The 23859-nt window shown below is 40.3% G+C and overlaps 14 protein-coding genes across 14 annotated transcripts; 8 read left to right on the forward strand and 6 right to left on the reverse strand. All coding sequences in view use genetic code 12, as the record gives it.

The window, feature by feature from the left end:
- Nucleotides 1-826: 826 nt before the first annotated feature.
- Nucleotides 827-1735, forward strand: KGF57_002600 (uncharacterized protein; the record flags this gene model as incomplete). The annotated part of the gene is made up of 1 exon (XM_051751932.1): nt 827-1735. One exon carries the CDS (start codon nt 827-829, stop codon nt 1733-1735), a length of 909 nt encoding a protein of 302 aa, XP_051608836.1.
- A 64-nt stretch (nt 1736-1799) lies between these two features.
- On the reverse strand, nt 1800-5222 carry KGF57_002601 (uncharacterized protein; the record flags this gene model as incomplete). Its single annotated transcript, XM_051751933.1, has 2 exons — nt 1800-5077; nt 5168-5222. 2 exons carry the CDS (start codon nt 5220-5222, stop codon nt 1800-1802), a joined length of 3333 nt encoding a protein of 1110 aa, XP_051608837.1.
- Nucleotides 5223-5348: 126 nt separating this feature from the next.
- ATP4 (F1F0 ATP synthase subunit 4) lies at nt 5349-6745 on the forward strand (the record flags this gene model as incomplete). Its single annotated transcript, XM_051751934.1, has 2 exons — nt 5349-5509; nt 6112-6745. The coding sequence occupies 2 exons, from the start codon at nt 5349-5351 to the stop codon at nt 6743-6745; spliced, it is 795 nt and encodes a 264-aa protein (XP_051608838.1).
- A 59-nt stretch (nt 6746-6804) lies between these two features.
- Nucleotides 6805-8037, reverse strand: KGF57_002603 (uncharacterized protein; the record flags this gene model as incomplete). The annotated part of the gene is made up of 1 exon (XM_051751935.1): nt 6805-8037. The coding sequence occupies one exon, from the start codon at nt 8035-8037 to the stop codon at nt 6805-6807; it is 1233 nt and encodes a 410-aa protein (XP_051608839.1).
- Nucleotides 8038-8178: 141 nt separating this feature from the next.
- On the forward strand, nt 8179-8935 carry KGF57_002604 (uncharacterized protein; the record flags this gene model as incomplete). Its single annotated transcript, XM_051751936.1, has 2 exons — nt 8179-8228; nt 8287-8935. 2 exons carry the CDS (start codon nt 8179-8181, stop codon nt 8933-8935), a joined length of 699 nt encoding a protein of 232 aa, XP_051608840.1.
- Nucleotide 8936: 1 nt separating this feature from the next.
- KGF57_002605 (uncharacterized protein) lies at nt 8937-10004 on the reverse strand (the record flags this gene model as incomplete). The annotated part of the gene is made up of 1 exon (XM_051751937.1): nt 8937-10004. One exon carries the CDS (start codon nt 10002-10004, stop codon nt 8937-8939), a length of 1068 nt encoding a protein of 355 aa, XP_051608841.1.
- A 212-nt stretch (nt 10005-10216) lies between these two features.
- KGF57_002606 (U1 snRNP complex subunit) lies at nt 10217-11187 on the reverse strand (the record flags this gene model as incomplete). The annotated part of the gene is made up of 2 exons (XM_051751938.1): nt 10217-11131; nt 11185-11187. 2 exons carry the CDS (start codon nt 11185-11187, stop codon nt 10217-10219), a joined length of 918 nt encoding a protein of 305 aa, XP_051608842.1.
- A 183-nt stretch (nt 11188-11370) lies between these two features.
- KGF57_002607 (uncharacterized protein) lies at nt 11371-11772 on the forward strand (the record flags this gene model as incomplete). Its single annotated transcript, XM_051751939.1, has 1 exon — nt 11371-11772. The coding sequence occupies one exon, from the start codon at nt 11371-11373 to the stop codon at nt 11770-11772; it is 402 nt and encodes a 133-aa protein (XP_051608843.1).
- Nucleotides 11773-12225: 453 nt separating this feature from the next.
- Nucleotides 12226-15105, forward strand: KGF57_002608 (uncharacterized protein; the record flags this gene model as incomplete). Its single annotated transcript, XM_051751941.1, has 1 exon — nt 12226-15105. One exon carries the CDS (start codon nt 12226-12228, stop codon nt 15103-15105), a length of 2880 nt encoding a protein of 959 aa, XP_051608844.1.
- Nucleotides 15106-15164: 59 nt separating this feature from the next.
- On the reverse strand, nt 15165-17171 carry URE2 (Ure2p; the record flags this gene model as incomplete). The annotated part of the gene is made up of 3 exons (XM_051751942.1): nt 15165-16059; nt 16212-16234; nt 16287-17171. 3 exons carry the CDS (start codon nt 17169-17171, stop codon nt 15165-15167), a joined length of 1803 nt encoding a protein of 600 aa, XP_051608845.1.
- A 336-nt stretch (nt 17172-17507) lies between these two features.
- Nucleotides 17508-18359, reverse strand: KGF57_002610 (uncharacterized protein; the record flags this gene model as incomplete). The annotated part of the gene is made up of 1 exon (XM_051751943.1): nt 17508-18359. The coding sequence occupies one exon, from the start codon at nt 18357-18359 to the stop codon at nt 17508-17510; it is 852 nt and encodes a 283-aa protein (XP_051608846.1).
- A 1042-nt stretch (nt 18360-19401) lies between these two features.
- On the forward strand, nt 19402-19965 carry KGF57_002611 (uncharacterized protein; the record flags this gene model as incomplete). Its single annotated transcript, XM_051751944.1, has 1 exon — nt 19402-19965. The coding sequence occupies one exon, from the start codon at nt 19402-19404 to the stop codon at nt 19963-19965; it is 564 nt and encodes a 187-aa protein (XP_051608847.1).
- Nucleotides 19966-20050: 85 nt separating this feature from the next.
- TPO5 (Tpo5p) lies at nt 20051-22125 on the forward strand (the record flags this gene model as incomplete). Its single annotated transcript, XM_051751945.1, has 2 exons — nt 20051-20071; nt 20269-22125. The coding sequence occupies 2 exons, from the start codon at nt 20051-20053 to the stop codon at nt 22123-22125; spliced, it is 1878 nt and encodes a 625-aa protein (XP_051608848.1).
- Nucleotides 22126-22742: 617 nt separating this feature from the next.
- Nucleotides 22743-23207, forward strand: TIM17 (protein transporter; the record flags this gene model as incomplete). Its single annotated transcript, XM_051751946.1, has 1 exon — nt 22743-23207. One exon carries the CDS (start codon nt 22743-22745, stop codon nt 23205-23207), a length of 465 nt encoding a protein of 154 aa, XP_051608849.1.
- Between the last annotated feature and the right edge of the window lie 652 nt (nt 23208-23859).

Below are 23859 nucleotides of genomic sequence, written 5' to 3' on the forward strand. Positions count from 1 at the left end.
GGGGATTTCCCATACAGGAAAAGGTAAGGCATTAGAGAACAACCTGAAATTCGAGAAGTATTTTAATAAGGAATGTATTCGAATTACTAACTTCATTAGAAAATTATCAATGATATTGAAAACCGCCTTCATTTCCTAAAACAGGAAATTTGTATCTGAGTTTGTTTGTCTTTATAGCTTGAGTGACAAGGAAGATCAGGATTGTGCTGCTTGATATTAGGAGTTTGGAATGCTATCAAAGGTTATGGAAATCCCACTTGGGATGCAGATTGAGATTGCATAAATTCAGATATAGCTTCCTTAAGTTAGTTTAGAATAAGCTAATCCTTCGAATACACACTTCAGTATAGTTACACAACATCATAGTTGTAATTACTTGCTAACTAATCTATTACACTTCCACTGCAGTTACTTATTATAACAACGACACTTAAAGACATCTAGTCTACTACTTCAACAAGTATTACCACAAAGTTTCAAATTCACCATTTAGCTCAATGGTGGTCAGCTTCTGTAGTTTAGTTGGTTAGAACATTTGTCTCATATCCAGAAACGACGTGAGTCATCAGAAGATCGTGAGTTCGAACCTCACTAGAAGCACTTTTTTTTAAAACTTTTTGCTCTGTTCAAGATGTTCGGGCCGGACGTGATTCCCCGTGTGCTTCACCAGCCACACAAAAGATGGGCCTAGGCACTGGGAAATTTTATCTTTCGTTCAGGGTTTTATAATTCAGATCCCCCCCGCCCCCCGTTTTCTTTTTCTTTGTCTCTTTTGTGCAATTTACGCGTTGGCATTACATTCAAACACTTTTCTTCTAAAGTCAAGATGCATATATCTACAGTGATCAACTTTCAAGTTTTCTTATCTTACTTGAGCAATGCTCCTCCTCGTGAAACGTATCGACCGGTAATCCTTTGGCATGGCCTAGGAGACAACTATAATGCGTCTGGAATCCATGAAGTCAACGAGCTGATTAGTGGGTTGTATCCAGGAATCTTCTTTCATTCAATATACATAGACGAAGATCCTTCCACAGACCAGCAAAAGTCATTATTTGGAGATGCAAATAAACAGGTGGATCAAGTATGTGATCAGTTAAGAGGTATTAAAGAGTTGGCAACCGCTGAAGGTATCGATGCAATTGGGTTTTCTCAAGGTGGGGTTTTATTGAGAGGGTTAATTGAGAGGTGTTCGCATTTGTCGTTTCACAATTTAATAACTTTTGGAAGCCCGCATATGGGTGTAATGGAAATGCCTCTTTGCAAAGACCCAAGAGATTGGATTTGCAAAAGAAGGAACGAACTTTTAAAGAGGCAAGTGTGGAATGACAATGTGCAAAAAAGGGTCCTACCGGCCCAATATTTCCGGGACCCTTTCGAGTACGAAAAGTACTTGAAACATTCACTCTACTTGGCAGATGTCAACAATGAACGGAAGGACAAAAATGCGACATACGTTGAGAATTTAACTAAGCTTAACAAGTTGGTCTTGGTTACATTCACGGAGGACACCACCGTTGTTCCAAAAGAGAGTGCAATGTTTTGCGATATTGATACAACCTGGAGGCAAACTATACCATTTGACAAAACTGATTTATACATCCACGATTATATTGGGATCCGCTACCTACACGAAATGGGAAGAATTGATTTTCGTGACATAGAGGCTGAGCATATGTCAATCAGCGATGAGTTTATAGAAGAAATAGCATTGAATTACCTAGGTAACAAATAGATCACCGTAATTTTGATTGCATTCAGCTAATTCGATTTGAATGAAAGGGTCGAAGTATTGGATATCATTCAACAAAGACATCACTGCCAAAATATCCTTGAAACTCTTCCAAAATATTTCCATCCACTGTGCTACACTGCGAGCTATGAATATCACGCATCACGTTGGACTCTGTAATAGTGGAGCAAACATTGTCAAGTTTGTGGAGTTCTTCCTTGGTATCAATATCCTCTTTCTCTCCCAGGTCCGTCTTGAGACTGTCGTTATTGTGAATTCCCATACGTCCTATATTTTTCACTCCATAGACGTCCTTGCCCACGCAAGTACCTCCCATGTGACTCTCCATTGCCAAATTTCTGCACTTGACTACGCCATTATTTTTGAAATCCATTCCTCTTTCCTGCGGACTTGAGCACTCTTGTCCAAATTGTGCCCCTTTGCAAGATTCAATATCTTTACTTCCCGAAACATCATACAAACTAAGTTTTGGCTTTTTCTTCTCCACGTTGTTGCCAGACACGACATCATCAGAATCATCAGAATGAACATCAAAAATAGATTTCTTTCTTTTCACTTTTTTCTTTAAAACAGCTTGCTTTACAGTATTGGTTACAGGGTTAGCAATTGAACTGGTAAGCGAATGGGTACTTATGGAGTTGTCCTCTTTGATAGCGCACTTTGCATCCGGGAGAGTTTCTTTATTTCTGTCCTCGGGGCCATCCCTCTTTACCTGCTCTATCGCAAATATATCGCTAAGCGAAGTCAAAGATGACGAAAATTCAAAGTTGGGGTCAATGTCGACAACAGTCTCCTTAAATTCACCAACACTGGTTTTCCCAACCACCCCGCACATAATACTAGCCTCGACTTCAACCTTTAGACCAGAATGACGAATAACAAACCCACCATCAACATAGCTTCTTAAAGACGTTCTCCTAAAATCGACAAGTTTACTACCTTGTGAGCTTATCACTTGCAAAAAAAGATTTTCGTTCTTGAACAGTTTTGTGATTGGATCAATACTTATATTTATTTGCACTTCTGATCCATTTAAATGAGCATCAACCTTTACCTTTGGAATCAGCGATAGTGCCCTCTTAATCTTCGCACCTGCCCCAACCTTGAGACCCAAGAACTGTTCAATCTGCACTTGAGACAACATTTTTGCATCCATTAAAGTTAAAACATTGTGATTCACAAACTTTTTGATGCTTTGGATTCCAACACTGTCTAACTGCTTGAGCTCATTGGGCGACCCTTCCCATCCTCTTGCTGAAATAGAACGCATTATATACCCCAGGTTGATCAACGACTTTGCATCCTTTTTTTCAACAAAAACATCCATCATCGCTTTGAGGATTCTGGAAACATGCTTGAAAACGAAAAATTTATCACCCAAAAAACTAGATTGTAACTTTTGAGCACCGTTGTAATTTGGAAACTCCAAACCACCAAGCTCATACTGAATAATTGAGCTCACTTTTGACTCTGATGGATATCTCATCAAGGGTGATTTATTGAGCTCCTTGTACAATTTTTTCTCCTGATGTTTTATCTTGACATCACTAAACTCGGCTGCTTTAGCAAATATATCAAATAATTCAGATATGGAGAGTTCGTCGCTTGCACTCAAAATTACTTTCATGGTATCAAGTTTAATATAATGCATGACCATAGAGAGTCCAAACTTGGTACACTTGAAATCGGAGATAAGAGTCTCTTGTGCCAATTCGTCTGTTTTATTCTTGCAAAATCTTAGCAAGTTCTCCTCAGTGGTTGTTGGTTTAGGAATGTCATAATACAGGGGGTTGATGAGAAAACGAACATAAAAGTATGTAGTTTTCAACCAACTTAGAGCATCCTCAATTGAACTAATATTACCAACAGCGACCTCTGCCAATACGTTCTCGGGAAAGTTCAAGTGCAACGAGCTTTCAACTTTTTCTGTACCCATGATCAACCTTTCGTACTTGGATTTGAGTTTGTTGTTAGTCATGATAATTGCGACTCCTTCATCTTCAAATTGTGGTCTCCCTGCTCTACCAATCATTTGCAAAATGTCAGTCTCTGAATACTCCTGGAACGTACTTTCACACCAGCACTTGGTTCCTTTTACGACAACCAAATACGCAGGTAGGTTTATACCCACAGCAAGGGTCGAAGTGCAGCATAGATACTTCAAGTCACCGTTCAAGAAAGCACCCTCAATCTGTTTTCGGTCTGCGTAAGTTAGCCCCGCATGATGATACCCAACACCTGTTTTGATTAAATTTGCCAAGTCCCTATCCTTGAGTTTCAAAATGACACTTTTCCCACCAACATTTCCAGCCAAAAATTTTGCTGTGAATTGACAACTATTTCGTGTTGCACAAAAAATCAAAACAGGTTTCCCCATTGAATGTTTTGCTATAACTTCAATCAATTTTGAATTCAACTGATTGTCAAAAGAGAAATCATTCTCGTTGTTGGGTTTGTAGCCATAGACAATCTTTCGTAATTTGACAGCACGATATTCTTCACCAAACACGAGGGTTTCAGCATCAAGCCATGTAGCAATGTCATGAGCATTGGCAACAGTGGCAGATATAGCCAAAATTCTCAAACACTCACAGATTCTCTTCATTCTAGTCATAACCACCTCCAATGTAGCACCACGGGGTTCTTTGAGTACGTGTACTTCATCCACAAGAAGCAACTTGATCAAGCTGCACAACTTTTTGTAGTCACTCCACTTCCTAGTAATCATATCCCATTTCTCTGGAGTGGAAATAATGATTTTAGAACTACGAACACTCTCTGCCTCTTTGTAAGACGTATCACCCGTCAACATACCAACCGTTATACCAAGTGGAGCAAATTTTTTAGACCAATCGTCTTTCCGTTCACTGCACAAGGCTTTTGTTGGAGCCAAATATAGCACCTTGTAGTTGTCCAGGGACTCATTGGCACGCAAAATTGCCAATTCAAACACCACAGTTTTGCCAGAGCCAGTAGGCGAACTGAGAACACAGTTTTTGTCAGTGCCGTACACATTATTGAAACATCTCGACTGCATTTCGTTAAACTCACTAAAATTGAATACGCATCTCTGTTGAAAAGGCAAGACATCAACCAGAAACTTGTTGATTGCCGATGTGAAGGTAGAGCTTAGATGCGACTCGTTTGCACGAGAGCTGCCACTTTTGGTATTGGTGACCCCGAAACTGTGATTGACTGGCAGCGAGGTGCCAGGAGAAGTATTGGCATTGACGTTTCCATTATACCGGAACAGGCTCAAATCCTTCGGAACCAAGGGCTTTCTCTTCTTCTCTTGTGGAGGTGGAGGTGGAGGTGAAGATGGGACTAATTGAAATCTAGCCGCAGGCTCATTCACCACATCATTGATAAATTAGTATTTGATCTTGAAGTTATATCTAGCAAGGCTCTATTTACCTTCAAAGCTATCATCCGACGCAAGGAATGCATTTAAGTTGTTCAAGAATGACATTGGAGTTTTTGGTTGTAAAAAGAGTGAGAAAATTGAAAAAAAAACAACAAAGATGGAGGTTTTATGATTGTAGCTTTTGTGCGGTGAAGACACCCCACCCTCATTTAGTAGTTGGTCACTCTACACATGCCAGAAGTGGATCGACAGTCACGACTTGTTGCTTCAAGAAAAAAGAGAGCCAATGGGGCTTCTAGTGGGTCCCCGGAGGTTAGTGCCGATTTGATGGACAACGGCGACCATACTACATCGAATGTCGATCCTACAGCACAGATTGAGACCGGCCATGCGTCCAGAGGTCAACTTGGAAGCAGTGACATCCCAAAACACAAGCACACACTCACGGGTGTACTAAGCACGATATCGCGAACTCAGACGATGAAGGACGATTTGGCATGTTACTACAACAAAGCAAATCAAAGGACAATTATGGCCCTCAATAGAATAATTCGGGAAAGGAGTGTCTAGAAATTTATATGACTTACGATTAGATGGTTTCAAGATAGTTGGTTGGTGTTGTAGAGTACCATCATTATTCATCCTCTTTCGCATTTTATTTCCCAATACGGAAGTCTACCATCTTCCAATCAAATACATTTTTCGTTTTCGGGATTTTGCACGCACCACTGCAAAAGTGAGTGAAAGAGAAAATGGAAAGAAAAAAAAAAAACCATTCAGTTCAAAGCAAAAGTTTTCAGAGTAGAGTACTGCAGATACATATTCAGATGTCGATGATCAACAGAATTGCATTGAGAACTGTCCGCCCTTCAATGGGAATGGCTTTTCGTCAAGCTCCGTATGTGTTTTCAATTTTTTTTTATTTCTTTTTTTTTTTCACCTCCAGTGTGTTGATCACTTTCGTGGATTATACTAACTATGACTTTTTTACCAGAATTGGTTTGAGATACCTTTCAACTCCAGTTGACCCAAAACAAAAAGCACAATCCATTGTTGACGCATTGCCAGGTACCAACTTGTTATCAAAAACTGGTATTTTGGCCACCTCCGCAGCAGCAGCAGTCTATGGGTTGTCCAATGGTTTGATTATCATACATGATGAATCTATCTTGGTGTTGACATTCACCATCTTCACAGCCTTGGTTGTCAAATTCATCGCTCCATTGTACACCGAATGGGCTGATGGAGAAATCAAGAAGGTTAACGATTTGTTGAACGGAGCTAGAAACAAGCACATTCAAGCTGTCGAGCACAGAATTCAATCTGTTGGAGAATTGAAAGACGTTGTTTCACAAACCAAGGACTTGTTCAACTTGTCCAAGGAAACTGCCAAATATGAAGCTGATTCATTTGTTTTGAAACAAAAGTTGGAAGTTGCCTCAGAAGCCAGAAACGTTTTGGACTCATGGGTTAGATTTGAACAACAACAAAGGCAAATCGAACAAGAACAATTGGCAAACTCAGTTATTGAAAAGGTCAACAAGGAGATTGAAAATCCAAAGTTCCAAGAAAAGGTTTTGGCAGAGGCTATTGCTGATGTTGAGAAATTGTTCAATAAATCTAAATAGGTTTGTACAAAAAAGAAAAAAGAAGAAGAAAGAAAGAAAGAAAGAAAGAAACAGATGAATTAGATTACATTTTGAACTTGCTGCGTAGGTTTCCATACGTGTAGAGAGTTGTCATCCGCTACACTGGCAATCATCCAGTCGTCAGCGTGAGACCAATCAAAATCATTGACTCCTAACATATGGCCAAGGTGTTGAAAGATTGTTGGCTCCTCCTTTGACACAGCGTGTAGTTTAACCAGACCATCTGTGGATGAAGACGCGAGTAATTGGGCGTGTGTTGGATTCCATTTTAGCTGTGTTATTGATTTTGAGTGAGGCGCAAAACCCTTGACTGGCTCATTGAAATTGCGCAAGTCCCAAACTTTAACAGTGCCGGAGGAATCTCCCGTGGCTAAAACAGTGGGGATATTAGGGTTTGTTGCTACTGAATTGATTGCAGATTGAAGCTGCTTATTTATAACGTCGTCGCCTCTGAGATCTCGAATAGTTAAATCTCCGCTCTCTTCAACGTATGCAAACAATGAATCATGGGTAGGGAACCACTCAATGTCATTGACGTCACTGCTTCCCTTCCAAGATTTCAATTCGCTTAATTGAGTTGATTTGGAAAACTGTTTCAAATCATGTAAACTTATATTTCCACCGGTATCACCTGATACCAAATAGCCTTCACGATTCTTATTCCAATCCATGGCGAAAAGTTCCGCTTTAGCACTCAACTTTAGCTGTGGCTTATTTGCTTCTGTGTCGTCTATTAGCAGTTTCTGAAAACTCTTGTGCTTGGTACGCTCAAATATGGAAATTTCACCAAAACTGTTTGCACTGGCGATTATGTTCGGATTCTGAGGCATGTAGCTCAATTTGTTAACGTCACCATACTGGTTGATCTTTTGTAAGACTTTCGACTTGGGGAGCGACGGCGCATTCACTTCAAACTCTTCCTTCTCTGGATTATAGTCGAGTTTGTCAATTTGAATATGTTTGTTGAGGTTGATGTAAGTGGGGATTTGCAAAATTGAGATTGAATCAATCACAGACTGTCCTAATGTGAAAGTGCCATGAAGCAATCTCTGGAGAATATAATCACCAGCGACGTCATTGCTAGCGTGGGTGATATCAGGAAAGAATTGCACAGTCAATGATGGCCATAGTAGCGAGTTGGTCGACAAGTAATCGTAAAGATATGGGGCATTTTTCTTCCAAACGCGGTAGTTGTTCTCTGCATCCTCACCAATAAATGATGTCTTTGGTTCCTCTTGTGGGACATCTGTTGTCTCTGCTATATCTGCCATGCTTTTTCGTCTTCTTGGGTTTGAATCTTTTGTTGACAACTTCTTCGGAGAGTTCCAAAAAAAAAAAAAATAAAAAAATAAAAATAAAAATCAGACGCGCAAAGGAAATAGTTCGTGATGGGCTTATTTCACTGAGCCCAAATGACGGAAGAAATCAAGTTGAATTCATCAAAGTTAGGAACTCAGGAGTAGTATGTTTAGGGAGACAATGTATTAAAGCATTCATACAGTTACTAACCTTTTTCTTAGCTGGAACGAATTCTACAAGAGGGAGTTGCAAAATTTTCAAAGCAACAACGAAGACACTGGTGAATGTTGGTTCGATGACTCCGATGCTGAATCCAAGATGATTCAATTCATAGTCGACAAGATAGACGAAGGAGAACTTGCGGATTATACTCTGTTTCTTGATTTAGGGACGGGTAATGGCCATCTTCTTTTTGAGCTACTGCAGGAGTTGCAAGACGTGGACAAAGACTTCACGTACCATGAAATTGACTATTCAGCAGAGTCGATTGAATTCGCCACTAATATTGCTAGCAAAAAGTTTCCAAATAGCTCATTCAAATTCGACCAAGTTGATTTACTAAGCGACACACCATTTCTAGAGAATAAATTTGATGTGCTATTGGATAAGGGTACACTTGATGCAATTGCTTTGAATCAAGAGCTTTCGGATGGAAAAAGAGGCATGGATATTTATGCGAGTCAAGTCTCGAAAATGATGCGGGAAGGAAGTATTCTTCTAGTAACCTCGTGCAATTTTACCGAAAACGAACTTGTTAAAATCATTACATCTGGCACCGAATTACGTAAATGGGACCAGATTCAATATCCAAGCTTCCAGTTTGGCGGTGTACAAGGCTCAACTGTTGTAAGTGTTGCATTTATTAAATAGACTACATCTTTGACTTCAAATCATTAATTTTTTGAATCAAATCGTCCCTTATTTGCTGATTGGCAAATTTCAACATATACTGTATTGGCTTTCCTTCTAGAACTGAGTTGAACCGAAGATATTTCCCAGGAGCCAAGCTCGCTTCCAAGCCCTCGAAAATCTCGGTGCTCTTTTGTATTTTATAGTTCAAAATCACCTTCAACAATCCTTGGGACCTCATCACTATCCTTACTTGGTCCAGGTCATGAACTGATTGGTTTAAATGTAAAGGTCCTATTCCTCTTTCTTTCCAGCCTTCTCTGATGTTTGCCAATTGTACCTCAAATAGTTTTGCTCCACAGGTGAATAATGACTTTTCATCTTCCTCACCAGTTGATTGCTGTACAGGGTTCAAATCAACTTGTTTAAACTGTTGCGTTGCTGTGGTTGTTTGCAACAGATCTTTACCATCAGCCAGAGCACTATTGCTGTCATTAGCATCATCTGACGAGTCCAAAAAGGACTTTTTCTTTAATGATTCTTGGAATGCGTTCCCAAAACGCGATTTTGAACCGAATGAGCCAAAGCTCGAAGTTGATGTAGATACCTTTTGCGAGTTTTCTGTAGCAGGTTTTGGTTCTTTTTTCAAGTTGCCAAAGGACGTGGTGGCTCCAAAAACAGGGTTGGGACTTGAAGCTACACGTTTGGGCTCATCTTTATTGTCTTTGCTATTCTCAGTTCTGAATTGAAATGGTGTTTTTCCGAATGTTGCTCTGGGAGGTAGGGGAGGTGGCAAAGCTGTCTGTGTGGGTGTCTGGCCGTCATCCTTTGTTGGCTTCTCCGATTCTTTAGTCTTGTCACCTGTATTCTCAGAGCTAGTGACAGCGCCACTACTGTCTTCTTTCAAATCTAATTCATCTTCTAAAAACTTGACTCTAGATTCTAATCGAGCAATTCGTTCTTCAAAAATTTGTTTGACTTCGTTGACAATTGTGGTTTTGATGTCCTCGTGGCCAATCAGTTTTGTTCGCTTTAGACCTGATGACTCCTCAGTCTCAATTTTCCTCTTCACCGGACTTTCACTACCCATGTTTGAGACTTTCAATTTGCTACTGAAGTGTTGCAGATACAAAAAAAAAAAAATAGTGTAAGAAATGTTTTTACGATGTTTGGTTTTTGGTAGAGCGCGATTTCAAACGATGTATAGTAGTGGATATACCACTACTACACGTATACTACACAACTATGTTATTGGAAACTCCTCTTACCGCTAAGCTGACCAGTGGTGCGGGTTCTTTCGCCTTATTCTCCGCCTCTGATACTTCGAATAGATCTACCAGATGATGTTTGAGTTGAATTATAGCTATATGGCTTTGGCTGGCTGATAGGTTGATATTTCGAAGGTGACGGCACGTTTGCCGGGGGAGTGTAGGCATGGGCAGGGGATATATAAGCAGGCGGGTTATGTTTGTGGACATTGCTTGGTGGAAAATGAGGAGGTACTGATGAGTTATTAGCAATGTGCAATCGCCGTCCACTTGCTGCGGCTGAAGCCACCCTTCCCTCTTTCAGGTATCCCCTGCCACCCAATCCTCCACCTAACCGTCTAGGTTTCCAATTCCGCCAAACCCTACTTCTTTCAATATCGACCAATATAGTTCTTTCTTTTAATTTCACTCCAGTCCGCGATAACTCCGAAACACACGCCTGCGCGTCAATATCTCTCTCATAGACAATGAAGCCATACCCTTTGCTCCTTTTTTCATGATCACGAATGATCAGAACTGACTCAATAACACCAAATTTTCTAAAGTAATTGGACAAGTCAATTTCTTTCAAACTATAATCCAACCGTGCAACAAATACAGTCTTGTAAGGATCCTTCATGATTTCGGCTTCATGTTTGGCTAGTAGCTCGGGGTCATTCCAATCACGCAACTGGCGATCAAAAGAGTCCTTTTGCTTTTGTCTTTTGTCATTAGCTTTCAAAAGCTTCTTCTTGTGTTGTGACAACTCGGGCTTTTCAGTGAGCGACTCTCTTTTGGGTAGTTCATGTTCTAAATAATCCTTCACATGACTCTTGTAGTTTGATATTGGGGTAATAGGTAAAGTGGACCTCTCCTCGGGAGGATAGTCGATGGGTGGAATGTACACAAGTGGTGGTTTTGGTTGAAATAGTTTTTGTATGTCCGGTGGATATTTCAGCGAGTCATCAGTCTAGAAAGATGTTAGTAAAATGAGTGATTTCCAAAGTATACGATTGCACATACCATATCATAGTGTTCTTTATTCGAATAATGAGCAGTGAGTGGTGGTGCTTTGATAATTTTTCACACACCTTTTTTTATTTGTTAATCGTTTGCGTCGTGTTTTGCTTTTTTTTTTTTGTCTGAATTCTCCTCCACACTCAGTCCGAAACTGACCTGAATACGCTTCACAACAACGAAAAGATCCTTATGTTTGGAAGCAAAAGCAAAGAACCTACAGAGATTTTTCTCAAGAATGAGAGCTTGGATCTCGATTCACTACCCTCCTTATCAAGACAGCAGCTTCTGAAGCACAATGGAGTGGAGATTCCCAAACTATACGTAGCAATCAAGGGTCTAGTTTACGATGTCACAGAGAACGAAAAGAGTTATGGGCCAGGCAAAGCATACCACAAATTGGTGGGGAAAGATGTTGGAAGACTTCTTGGATTGAATAGATTGCAATTGAAAGAAGAAGAGGATGGTCGGATCCCCAATACTTGGGACTTGTCAGACTTGGAAGAAAAGCAATTGAAGATCGTTGAGGATTGGATAGTGTTCTTCAAAATGAGATACCCAATAGTCGCTAGAATTGAAGAAGATCATCAGTAATCACGATGTATAGGTTTAGCCTGTTTTATTGATTGAGACAATTTGAACACTCCTCAGTGTTATGCCTACGATTTTAATTTATTAATTGAGCCACTCTATTCTCATCCTTTGCTGTAGCTGTCTCTAGAAAGATGTTTCTTGCATGAATTACCTAACTCCGAAGTTAATGCTCTAATATCGGGCGGTGTTTAATTCTTAAACCTACATATAAAACACAATCCAAATTTTTTTTTTCCCCTGCTCTGTTTACCTATTTTACATATGTGTGTGTGTGTGTGTATGTGTATCTGTATGTGTATCTGTATGTGTTGAGATTTCCGAAATCCTTCTTCTCTCATTTCCACCCGAAAAAGAAATAGTATAGCCCACCTTTTTTTTTTGACAAACTCTCTCTCTCTCTCTCATTTGCACACTTAAACATCAATATATCACACTATGTCTTTTCTAAAAAACATGAACAAGGTTGAGGAGTTCAACGACGACGCAGGGGCTGATATAGGGGAATTGACGGGGAGCGCAAACCTATCGTTTGAAGACATAAAGCACATTAGAAACGAAGGAGGAATCTACAATTCAAACTCTAATTTGGACACTGCACCCATCATCCCCACTTTAGGAACTTTTGGGAGACAAGTACCCATCAGTTCCAATTCAAAGCTAAACAATGTACAGTATAGGAAGCAAATGAATCAACAAAAAAAGATGGCCTTGCTCAATGGTGCAAGAGCAAATTCATTGGCCACGGGCGGAAATCCCATGCAGCAGGGTCCCCGAGCAAATTCACTAGCTACAGTTGGGAATCCAATGCAACAAGGTCCCCGAGCAAACTCACTAGCAACAGGTTTCAATCCCATGTACGATGGCTCTCGAGCAAATTCCATGGCTGCAAGCTTTTCCGCAATGCCTGCTGACCAGCGTTACCCATTTGCACAACAACAGATGATGCCAGATCCTCGATCTATGTCAATGACTTCTCAAAGAGGTAATCCCATGAGGCCACGCCCACAGGAACAATTTCCAATGAGACAACAACAGTTTCCACCCCAAAATCCGCAACAATTTGACCAAAGCGGTCGGTCTATGTCATTAATGAGCGGTGGTGGAATTTATGGTCAAAACTATCCGAGAACAAAGTCGCTAGGAGGATCAAGACCTTTTGTGGGTGGTCCCCCTCAGGGATATCAAGGTCCACCATTACGAAGCAAAAACTTGGTTTCATCAGCCCAGTTACAACAACCCCAAGGTCCTCTTCAATTCAATAATCAATATCCCCTGCAACCGCAATTTTATCAAGATCAAAATTTCAGGGCCAACGGGCGATCAGATCCTGCAGTTGGTGGACCAGTTGGCCCCGAAAACCAGATGAGACTGGGCCCTAGTGGGCCATATCAGAGACAACCTCCCAACGCACAGTTTTCCCAGCAACAGCCACTTCAGTTTGAAAATGAACAGCAATTTGAAAATGGCTATACGCAGTCCTTTCAACCGAAGACAGCACCGCTGTCTAATGTAGGTTACGACCGCATGCAACAACACTCTTTAGAGGAATTGGGAGAGGTTCGTGAAGAGGAAGAAGGCAATCACAACGACGAGGAAGACGAAGACGTAATCTACAAGTTTGACAAAGAAGAAAGTAAAGGTATTGACCTATCACGAAAGTCCACATTGAAAAAGAATAACTCAATGAAAATACGCAAGTTAGATTTGTTTAACGATGGCGGGCGGAATGCACAACAGGATCAAGGGGAGTCCCAATCATCTACCCCTGAGGAAACAACTGACAAATCACCCTCTATTGCACCATCCACAAGAAGCGATTCGCCAGATCTCAACGAGTTGCAACCTTCGAATTCTCACTCAACTTTGCTTGGCAACAGAAAGCCACTGGAACAACACTCACTCCGTAGCATAAGAGACAACACAGCTTTTAGCAATTTTAGGAACCCTTCTGCAGATACAAATCCGCAACTTTCTAACACACAGTTGGTCCAAACTGCGTCTCCTTCGTCATTTTACGAAGCAAGTGACTCGCCAATGGGCAACAATTTTGATAGCGAAAGTGAATTTCATGGAGCCAGGCAAAATGTACACGGCTCAAACACACCACCTACTGCACCAACCTCCCAAGTATCGCATTCGGCCGATGGCAAATTCGACAACTACTCTAACATCACCGAGCCTATTCAGGATATATCTGAAAAGGAAAGCAAGGGTATATATAGTCCAGTTCAGGACAACACAACTCACAAGGAAACTAGACCGTTTGACAATAATTACGAGCAAACGAACCAAGCGGAGAGAGGAGGACTGCTGAATTCAGTCCCTCGCACATTCTCTTCAGCATCCCATTCAAGCCAGCTGAGTAAAAAAGAAAAGAGGTCTTCATTTTCAGGAAGGAATTTTTTGAAGCGTTTGTCAAGATCAAAGAGATCAAGTGTTGCTGAGCCGGAACGAGATTTAAATTCTCATCAGAGAACTCCATCTTCCAATACTATCGTTTCATCCATTGGCGATCGGTCAATGCAGCAGAAACCGTTGCCTTTTACCAAGGAGGAGATGCACATTATGAACTGCAACACCGAGTTACTTGATGAATTGGAGTCAATCACAAGGGAATTAGCATCGTCAATCAAGAGGGAACTTTCTTTGGAAACTCGACTCAAGAACCATACAGTTTATTCTCGCTCTCCAGGTGGTGAACCCGACAATTTGGAGTCTGTTGTTATTGAAAAGTCCAAAGCTATTGTCGAGTTGCAGGAAAAGTTGAACAAGGAGAAAAGACTCCGATTTATAAGTGAAGAGCATGCATTGCTTCAAGAACAAGGTCAATCGCCAAGCCCATTGAAGTTGGAGTATGAAAAGACGGAAATTTACAATCAGTTAGTTGCAAAGAATGACCTCGTGAATCAACTTCAAAACAGGATATCCGAATTGGAATCCCAAGACCAATTGGACCTCAATGCAATGGACAGCAACTTGATTGAAAAGATTCAGATTCTACAAGCTGAGAATGAAGACTTGTTGAGTCAGAATTACTCGCAGCAGGAGGAAATCAAAATATTAGAAAGTCAAAGAGATGAGTTGAGAGAAGTTATTGGAAAACTCACCTCACAGAATAATCAGGATACAAAGCTTCTCAATGACAAAATAAAGGCGTTGGAGTTAAAATGTCAAAACTTGAAAGGTGTCAATGATAGATTAACCAACAGAGAAGGAAACTCAAGCACTTCGAACGGACCGTCTTTTGGATTTAATAGATTTGGATCAAGGGGGAAGCTCAACGGGTTTACCATTGTTTCCCCCAATGAGAGTAGATTTTTAGATGATCGTTAGAGGAATACAATGGATTTACTAATGAACTCTATACTATCGTAACTTAATACGGGTGTTGCTTACGTCTCAACTGCAAGAAACTTGTTGATGACTTTCCCAATCAAGTTTCCCTGATTGTTCAAGCTCGATGTGTGGTACTTTGCCTTTTCGTACTCCTTTTCACTCACTAATCCTGCATCGTATATATTCTTTAGCAAATCCAAAGCTATCTCAGTGGTGAACTCCGGATGACCTTGGAAAGTGATTACTTTGCAGTTCCGCTTGTGACCGTTGCCTTTATCAACACTAACCATTCCTTGAATCGATGCCGAACTGGTTGATCCAAAGTTTATGAAACCTTCAGGAAGTCCACCGAGGACGACATCTTGATGAGATTCAACCAAGTTTAATCTATCGAATAAAACAGCAGCATTGTAGTCTTGGCCATCCTCCTTTACGTTCTCCCGTTGACTGAGCTCGTTGAATGGGGAATTCTCCAACTTGTATATTTCATCGTTTATAGAGATTGTAGTGGTGCCAATTTCCCACCCTTCGTTGCTTCGTTCCACTTTGGATCCCAACACTAATGCAATGACCTGATGTCCAAAACAGATACCCACGACTGGTTTGCCGACCTTGAGAATGGTGTTCTTAAGAAAAGATTTAAATTTGATCAACCATGTTGCTGTATCGAAAGCGTCACTGCGAGAACCAGTCAACACAAAGCCTTGCACCAAATGGTTGTGAACTGCTGAAAGTAACTTTTCATAGACGCGATCGAGCTCAGCCAAGTCCTCGGTATTCAATTGGTATTTAACAAATGCTGTTGATTTGGATGCACCGGTGGTTTTTAGCAAGTCGATAGTGTTGTCTCCAAAGTCCCCGTATTTTTCAGCAAGCCCAGGAATTGGTGTATCTAAGACAAGTACAGCAATGTGAGGTACATCGAGACTCATGTCAATGGGCGTAGTATGACTGTGCCTTTTGATTTTTATTGTGGCGTGTGTTGTTATCTTTTGACAGAGCAATGGAAAAACAACACAAAACCAGAGCGGAATGGAGTAGAGACTACAACTAAGATAATAATAACTCTTCTGTGCTATGCCTTCTACGATACATTCTCATACAGTTTAGTCCCTTTATGATAAAGCTATACAATGTGCACCACATTGTAATCAATTCTCCCCGCGTAGAGCCCTAACCACAGCTGGTCTTCTCATCATATACTTTGTCCACTTGTACACCTCAGGAAACTCCACTTTAAGATTTATTCCGATTCTATCAACCACATTATTCCATGGCACAAATGACAAATCAGCCACAGTGGCTCTATCGCCGACTAGCCAAACAGGATAGTCAAAATACCTCGATTGGGACAATGGGGTAGTACCAGCGCTATACGCAGCGGCATTCTCCACATCCAAATCCATAATCAACGCCTCTCGTCTTTCGGCCAACGCCATTTCCACAACACCATAAACTCGCCTGACTTCATCGGTGTACCGCTCTACTGCACTAGGCACGGGGCTAGAATGGAAATACCTAAAATGTAAAGCTTGTCCAATCATAGGCGCATGCCCACTTGTTTGAAAGAAGAGCCATGAATTTATCTGACTCTGTTCGACTAGATTGTCACTCCATAAACTGCATTCATTATTCTCCTTCATGTACTTTGACACAAGGTATAGTATTATCGCACCCGATTCCCAAATGGATACGTTTTCATTGTAGTGGTCTATCAAAGCGGGGACTCTAGCGTTGGGGTTTATCGTTACAAATTCAGGTGCACGTTGTTCACCATTGTTAAAGTCTAGGAATATGGTGTTGAATGGCAAGTTCAACTCTGACAAGATGATGGCTACTTTGAATCCGTTTGGCGCAGACCGGTGTGAAAACAACGTGTATCCTTCCTGTGGCTGATTTTGAAAGAATTGACTTATTCTTGATTGTAGTTGTTGTTGGTGTTGGTGTTCCAGTGAAGATGAGCTGTCTTGTATTTGTTGCTGGTCACTAAGTGAAACCGACTTGAGGCCAGCAGATAGATTTGACACCGTATGTGTGTTTTGATTACTTCCGTTGTTGTTCATGGTGGCAAAGCTGAAGCTGAAGCTGTGCTGTGCTGTGTTGTGGTGGTTTGTTCAATCTTGACCAATTTTTTTTTTCTTCTTGTTTCGTTTCTCACTGATCGTGCATAGAGTACATAAGAGTAAAACCCATTGTGTGAGAGCGAAGTTGTGTCTGGACGTAATGGACGAGGTACTGTAAAAAAACAGAGTAGATAAACCTTCGCTTATTTGCGACAACACACACTGCAACACATACAGACTCGTTGCTTTACAGAATTGATCCAAAAGAAAAGTACAATCCTAATACAGAGACATACACAGGGTTATTTAATTTCCGTATACAAAAGCCCCCTTTTTTCAAAAATCAAAGTCACTATCGTCCTCAACATCAGCCGACTCCTTTGATCGAACCAAAACCGGCAAACTTATACTATCTTCGCCTCTAACATTTATATTCACCAAATTTTCCAAGTTTATAGTGGCTCCAATAGCATCTCTATTCTCCTCATTTGTCAAGTATCCAACAATATCGTCAACATTATCAAGCAAATCATCAATTTTCCAATTTGTGTAGCCAATCTTGAGGGAAATAACATCACCAGCGTTCGTGGTGGGTGCAAACGCCGGGTTTCCAACAATGGATCTCAATTGTCTATGGATGTATACCGGATCGCACCTGTCATCTTTAAGTTTGCTTTGCTGCGACCTTCTTAGATGTACAGACGGATCCGGTTTGGCCATTTGGAGCATGAATGGTAGTTTCTTCTTCCTCGCGTAAAATGTAGGCCCCAACACATCAGGGAGGAGTTTGTGGACTCTGTGGTCGGCAACTATGATGTCGTTTTCTTTGTATAGCTTGATCAATGTTTTTTGAGACTTGGCTTTCAGTTTGAGTTTCTTGAACGATATGATTTCATTGAATGCATCTTCAGTGGGTGAGTCCTTTGCCGTCAAAATACCCCTATAGTAGTTCGCCGGGTCCTTTGAGATGAAGGTGATGGATTTGTTGGATATCTTATCAATTTTATGGGTAACTGGTATTACTCGAAGTCTGTAGTCTTTGGATTTTGCCAATTTGATATTGAAATTGATCGTGAGGTAGATGGCGGATGCGGGACGGTCCTCGGACCTTTGGTGGCTGATTAATGCCGAAATCGACGTGCGGGCTTGGTTGTATGCATCGGGGCCTAGAACAAATTGGGGTGTCATTATGAGTAGATTGTGTATGAATATTGTCTGCGGTTCGAATGAGATGTCCATCATTCGCAAAAAAAAAATTTGTCATAATGAGAGCGCGCGCGCGCGAGAGAGAGAGAGGGGGAGACAGAGTGAGCGCGATCGAGGGAATGAGAGAGAGATTGGGAACAAAGAAAAAAAAAAAATTGTTCAGAATTAACCATTGGTGATGTTCGGGTTTTAGAGAAGCCTTCTTTACATATTCCTTTGGCCAAACCACCATCTGGCTATTGTTAGCTGTATTTCTGGGCCTAATTGTAATAACAATAACTATATAGAGTAATAATGATATTATTATTTAACTGTGTTTGTGTGGCTTTAATAATAGCATAATTGTTTGTATCTTTAATCCATATGCTTGTGCATAAATATCCTTTCACCCATTCCTTGAGCTTGATTTTGTCACACCACCTGCATTTCCAATCCTGCAGCCTAAAAGAAGGTCCCTTTTTTTCTGGGTCTTAATTCCACCAAGCTGAAAAGTGCAAATCAAGAGAAAATGAGAAAAAAAGGATGTTGCAAAAATAAAAATTGCAAAAATTTTTAACTTTTAGTAACAAATGGCGTCTTCAGGGGTAGCACGAGGGGTAAATAAAATGAATTTATCCTCTAGCAGGTGCTAATGCGAGCACACTACAACGATGTTCGAGTTGTGTAAGAGCATGTACAAGAGGACAAAGTGATTTTTGCACACAAGCCAGAGGAACTCAGGGATAAACGTTGGGGGTATCCCACTAGGTTAGATAGTGAGATACGTAAGGGGAGAGATATCTATGGTGTTCTCTTCTCATTGCAATTGACAGCAAAATTTAATTCGAAATCCAACTCCATCCAATTCATCACACCAAAAGGAAGGTATCATTTCGCGTGAAACAAACCAAGTTGAGTTGAATGGTATATTGAGATTGATTCCCAACTTCTGCTGCTTTTTAGAAACAAGAAGAGACCCAAGTCCGAGGAATGTTGGTTATTGGGATAAAGGCTTTTGGAGCTCGCAACAAGCGTGCAACGATCAATGCGAAAAGCTTTGCTGGTTGCTTTAGCTACACCTTGGAAGATTTTAAAGTACACGCTGAGTGGAAAGGGGGGTGGGAGAAGAGGAGGAATTTCTATGCAGCTATCATTGCAAAGAGGGAAAGAGGAGATACAGCAAACCAAGGAGGACTCCTTTGAGTTGTTTCCTAAAGATGAATTGCGAAATGTGAAAGTACTCCTATTTGAGAAACTCACTGCTACGAATCGTTTTGTGCAGTTGAATCCTTCCAGTGATATTATATGCGTTGCTCTGAGGTGCTCTTGTACTCAATTGGTGTCTGGAGTTTTAAAGATGTTAGAAAAGAACTTCTGTTGTCACTTTATTGCTATCACGGATTTTGATTCCCATTGGTTATCCTCATACAATCGTCTTTGCCGATTGTTGGACAAGGTGGCGTACTTAAGGTCGACTCAAGATAAGCTGTTAACGACCAAGACACTCACAAAGTTGAGTAGACAATTAGCGGAGTCGTTGGCTGAAGCTAATGCCGAAGAATCTAATAGACTTCTCAGAAAGTATTGCCACGAGATCTTGGCCCCCTGAGAAGGAGGTTGTATTGGATAACTATCACTTGTTTGATGAAGTTATCTACAAGGCTGTCTGCATTTCAGAGTCCAATAGGGACACCATGGAGTTGAAAGTGGTAATAGTATGGTAGATGAGTAACACAGGATAACTCATTGTTAATTGATCAGTAACCGAAGCTCGGCACCTCCGAAAACGCTAAATGTGTTTTTTTATTTTTATTTTTTTTTTTTTTCTCCAGTGTCTGCGCCGCGCTTTTGAATGTGAAAAAGAAGTCGGCTAACTTTGATCCAAGAGCAGAGCTGATTTAAGGGACCGAAGTCTGCACCGATAATACTCGCTGCTGACGCTAGAGTGAGGGACGTTGATACAAAGATGCAACATGAACTGAATGATCCAAGGACCTTTCTGCCACAGCAAGACACATTTCAAACGACATCACTGCAAGCATCAATCACGACTCAACAAGAACCATCATTGCATGCACCCATCCATCACTTCATCGAGGACATTCAATCGTCACAGCCAGTGAGATTCATAGAATCGTTAATTGATTCAGACATTTTGGGGGATAATGAGCCAGAACATATTGAGCATTTCAAGTACCAAAAATCACTTGACCGAAAATTGACTGTTACCTCGGTTATTGGTCTTGGGTTCTCATTGATGGGAGTCCCTTTTGGTTTATCTTCAACCCTTTGGATTTCATTGATGGATGGTGCAAATGTTACGATTCTATACGGCTGGATTATCGTAAGCATAATGTCCTTGTGTGTAGGTATGTCGTTGTCCGAAATAAATGCTAAATTCCCGACTTCAGGAGGTGTGTATCACTACAGCGCCCTATTGAGCAGTGAAAAGTATTCTTCGATATGGAGTTGGGTTACTGGCTGGCTACTACTCATTGGAAATTGGACGTACGCAGTCAGCATCATTTATTCTGGATCTGAGTTCACATTGTCTATAATAAGTCTAAAGGATGAGTTCAGGGCCAGCAGGTGGTTGGTGAATGGAGTCTTTCTCATCATACTAGCCCTTGCTGGCCTCATAAACCTCAAGTTTTTCAGACACTTGGAACGAATCAACAAGGCGAGCATCCTTTGGACCATTTACACAGTTTTGGCCATTGACATACTACTTATTTTCTACGCCCCGAGGACAAACTCCATAAAACAGATATTGACCACATTTGACAACTCACGCTCAGGATGGCCCGACCCATTGGCATTTATGGTGGGACTTCAAGCACCGGCATTTCTGCTAACCGGGTATGGAATGCTTCTTTCGATATCCGATGAAGTCAAGAACGCTGAACGAAACATGCCAAAGGGCATGTTGTACTCAATGTTGTTGGCGAGTCTTACTGGGCTTATATTCATAATTCCCATATTGACAATATTGCCAGAACTTGAGCTTCTTTTAGATGGTAACACCAACATCATGCCAATTGAGATCATTTTTAAACTTTCAACAGAGTCATTCATCATTAGCTTCCTCATGGCATGTTTATTGGTTGGAACAATTATGTTTCAAAGTATAGGGTCGCTCACCACTGCATCTAGGAGTACGTTTGCTTTAGCTCGTGACGGGGGTCTTCCAATGGCTCATTTATGGACCGAGGTGAGTTCAGTTGAGGAGTATGCAATTCCAAAAAATGCTCTATACTTGTCAATTGTTGTTTGTGCGGTGTTGTCTTTGTTGTCCCTTCTTTCCAGGACCGCATTCAACGCATTCATGGGAGCTGCTGTCGTTTCACTAACAGTTGCAAATGGAATACCTGTATTTTTGTTGATGTTGAACAAACGACAAAAGATCAAGGGGGCCGCTTTTAGATTGGGGGTTTTTGGCTGGTTAGTTAATGGAATATCAGTGTTTTGGACTATTCTTTCCATTTTCATTCTTTGTGTTCCTCCAGTGATTAAAAATTTAGATTGGAGTAGAATGAATTATGCCAGTGTTGTATTGGTGTTATTCTTGGGATTTTCTATTCTCAGTTATGTGACTTGGGGCTCAAAGTCTTTTACGGGACCAGAGATTGATGATGACTATTTTGAATTGAACAATATGGAGGCAACTGGTCAAGAGAGTTCGGAAAGTTTGGTTGTTGGGGATGAATCGATTGAAGATTTGAATGATGAGGAAATTGACAATGAGCCACTGAAACAGCTGGGGCGATAAATGGTTGACAGCTGGCCCTATCGATTGTATTTTTATATACTCTATAGACAGTGTTGTTGTAACGTCTTCTATTTTGCAACTTCTGCAAATCAATCATCCTGCATGGAGAGCATCCCGTTTTCTTTTCTGCAAAAGTTTTGAAAAAAAAAAAAAAAAAAAAAAAAAAAAAAAAAAAAAAAATAAAAAAAAAAAAAAAAAAAAAAAAAAAAAAAAAAAAAAAAAAAAAAAAAAAAAAAAAAAAAAAAAAAAAAAAAAAAAAAAAAAAAAAAAAAAAAAAAAAAAAAAAAAAAAAAAAAAAAAAAAAAAAAAAAAAAAAAAAAAAAAAAAAAAAAAAAAAAAAAAAAAAAAAAAAAAAAAAAAAAAAAAAAAAAAAAAAAAAAAAAAAAAAAAAAAAAAAAAAAAAAAAAAAAAAAAAAAAAAAAAANCCGTTTTCTTTTCGGCAAAAATTTTGAAAAAAAAAAAAAAAAAAAAAAAAAGGCGAAAAATTTCGGTTCCGTAACTCCAGGCAAAGACCATTCTACAATAACAATATATCACTTATAAAAGGAGCTAATTCCATCTAGTTTTCATCGTTTCCTGTCTACATACTACCACAACATATAAAAATATATATCTAAATGTCTGCAGATCACGCTAGAGATCCATGTCCAATCGTCATTCTTAATGATTTTGGTGGTGCTTTTGCGATGGGTGTCATTGGTGGTTGCGTATGGCACGGTATAAAAGGGTTTAGGAACTCACCACACGGCGAAAGAGGATACGGTGCCCTCTCTGCAATAAAAGCCAGAGCTCCTGTAGTAGGGGGTAATTTTGGTGTTTGGGGTGGACTATTCTCGACATTTGATTGTACAGTCAAAGCAGTACGTAAGAGAGAAGATGCTTGGAACGCAGTCATTGCTGGATTTTTCACTGGTGGTGCTTTGGCTATTAGAGGAGGCTGGAAACATACGAGAAACTCTGCCATTACTTGTGCATGTCTTTTGGGTGTTTTCGAGGGTGTTGGTATGATGATGCAAAGATTACAAGCGCAGCCAACTATGGCTCCAGTCTACCCTGAAGAGCCAGCCAAACTTGCTGCTTAGAAAAAAGAGAGGAAGAGTATGGAAGAGTGCTTGTTCTTGTATATAAGTAGGATAATGTAACAGTTGGTTTTATAGATTAACAAATACTGAGACAAAAACGCTTTGGGTAAAATGTAAGCTTCAGCGATACTTCTGGAGGATTTTGTTATACACTTTGACAGTCCGTTGATGTGTCTCTAAAGTAAATGAAGACGACAACGATGATGGTGTATGTGTGTGTGTGTGTGTGTGTATGTGTATGTGTCTTGTGTCTTGTGCTGTGGCGTAAGTAAGTTAAACAAATGTGTGTGTTTTGTGTATGGGTTAAATACTACTTTCCTTTTTGTAATTGCTTCTCATTCATTTATTCATAATTTCTCCTTCCCCTCTCAGTCTCCCTCTTGCCCAGCCCCTTTAATTGTATATTACTCTTTACTTATTTACAGCTGCACACAGTTTATGACCATACACACATTCATTGAGCAACTATATTCTACGTCATACTTTGTCCACACTAACTAGCTCTTGGGTCGACATAAGTTGCTTGTAACATATCGGAAAAAGACAGCGTGTGTCTGTGTGTCTGTGTGTGTGTGTGTGTGTGATAACTGGGAATTCAAAATTTGGGGTGAGCAAAAATAAAGTATCCAAGTTGATCTTTCAACAACCAACG

This window comes from Candida theae (genome assembly GCF_024610275.1).
Source record: "Candida theae strain CBS 12239 chromosome Unknown scaffold4, whole genome shotgun sequence".
In the NCBI taxonomy this organism is placed as follows: domain Eukaryota; kingdom Fungi; phylum Ascomycota; class Pichiomycetes; order Serinales; family Debaryomycetaceae; genus Lodderomyces; species Lodderomyces theae.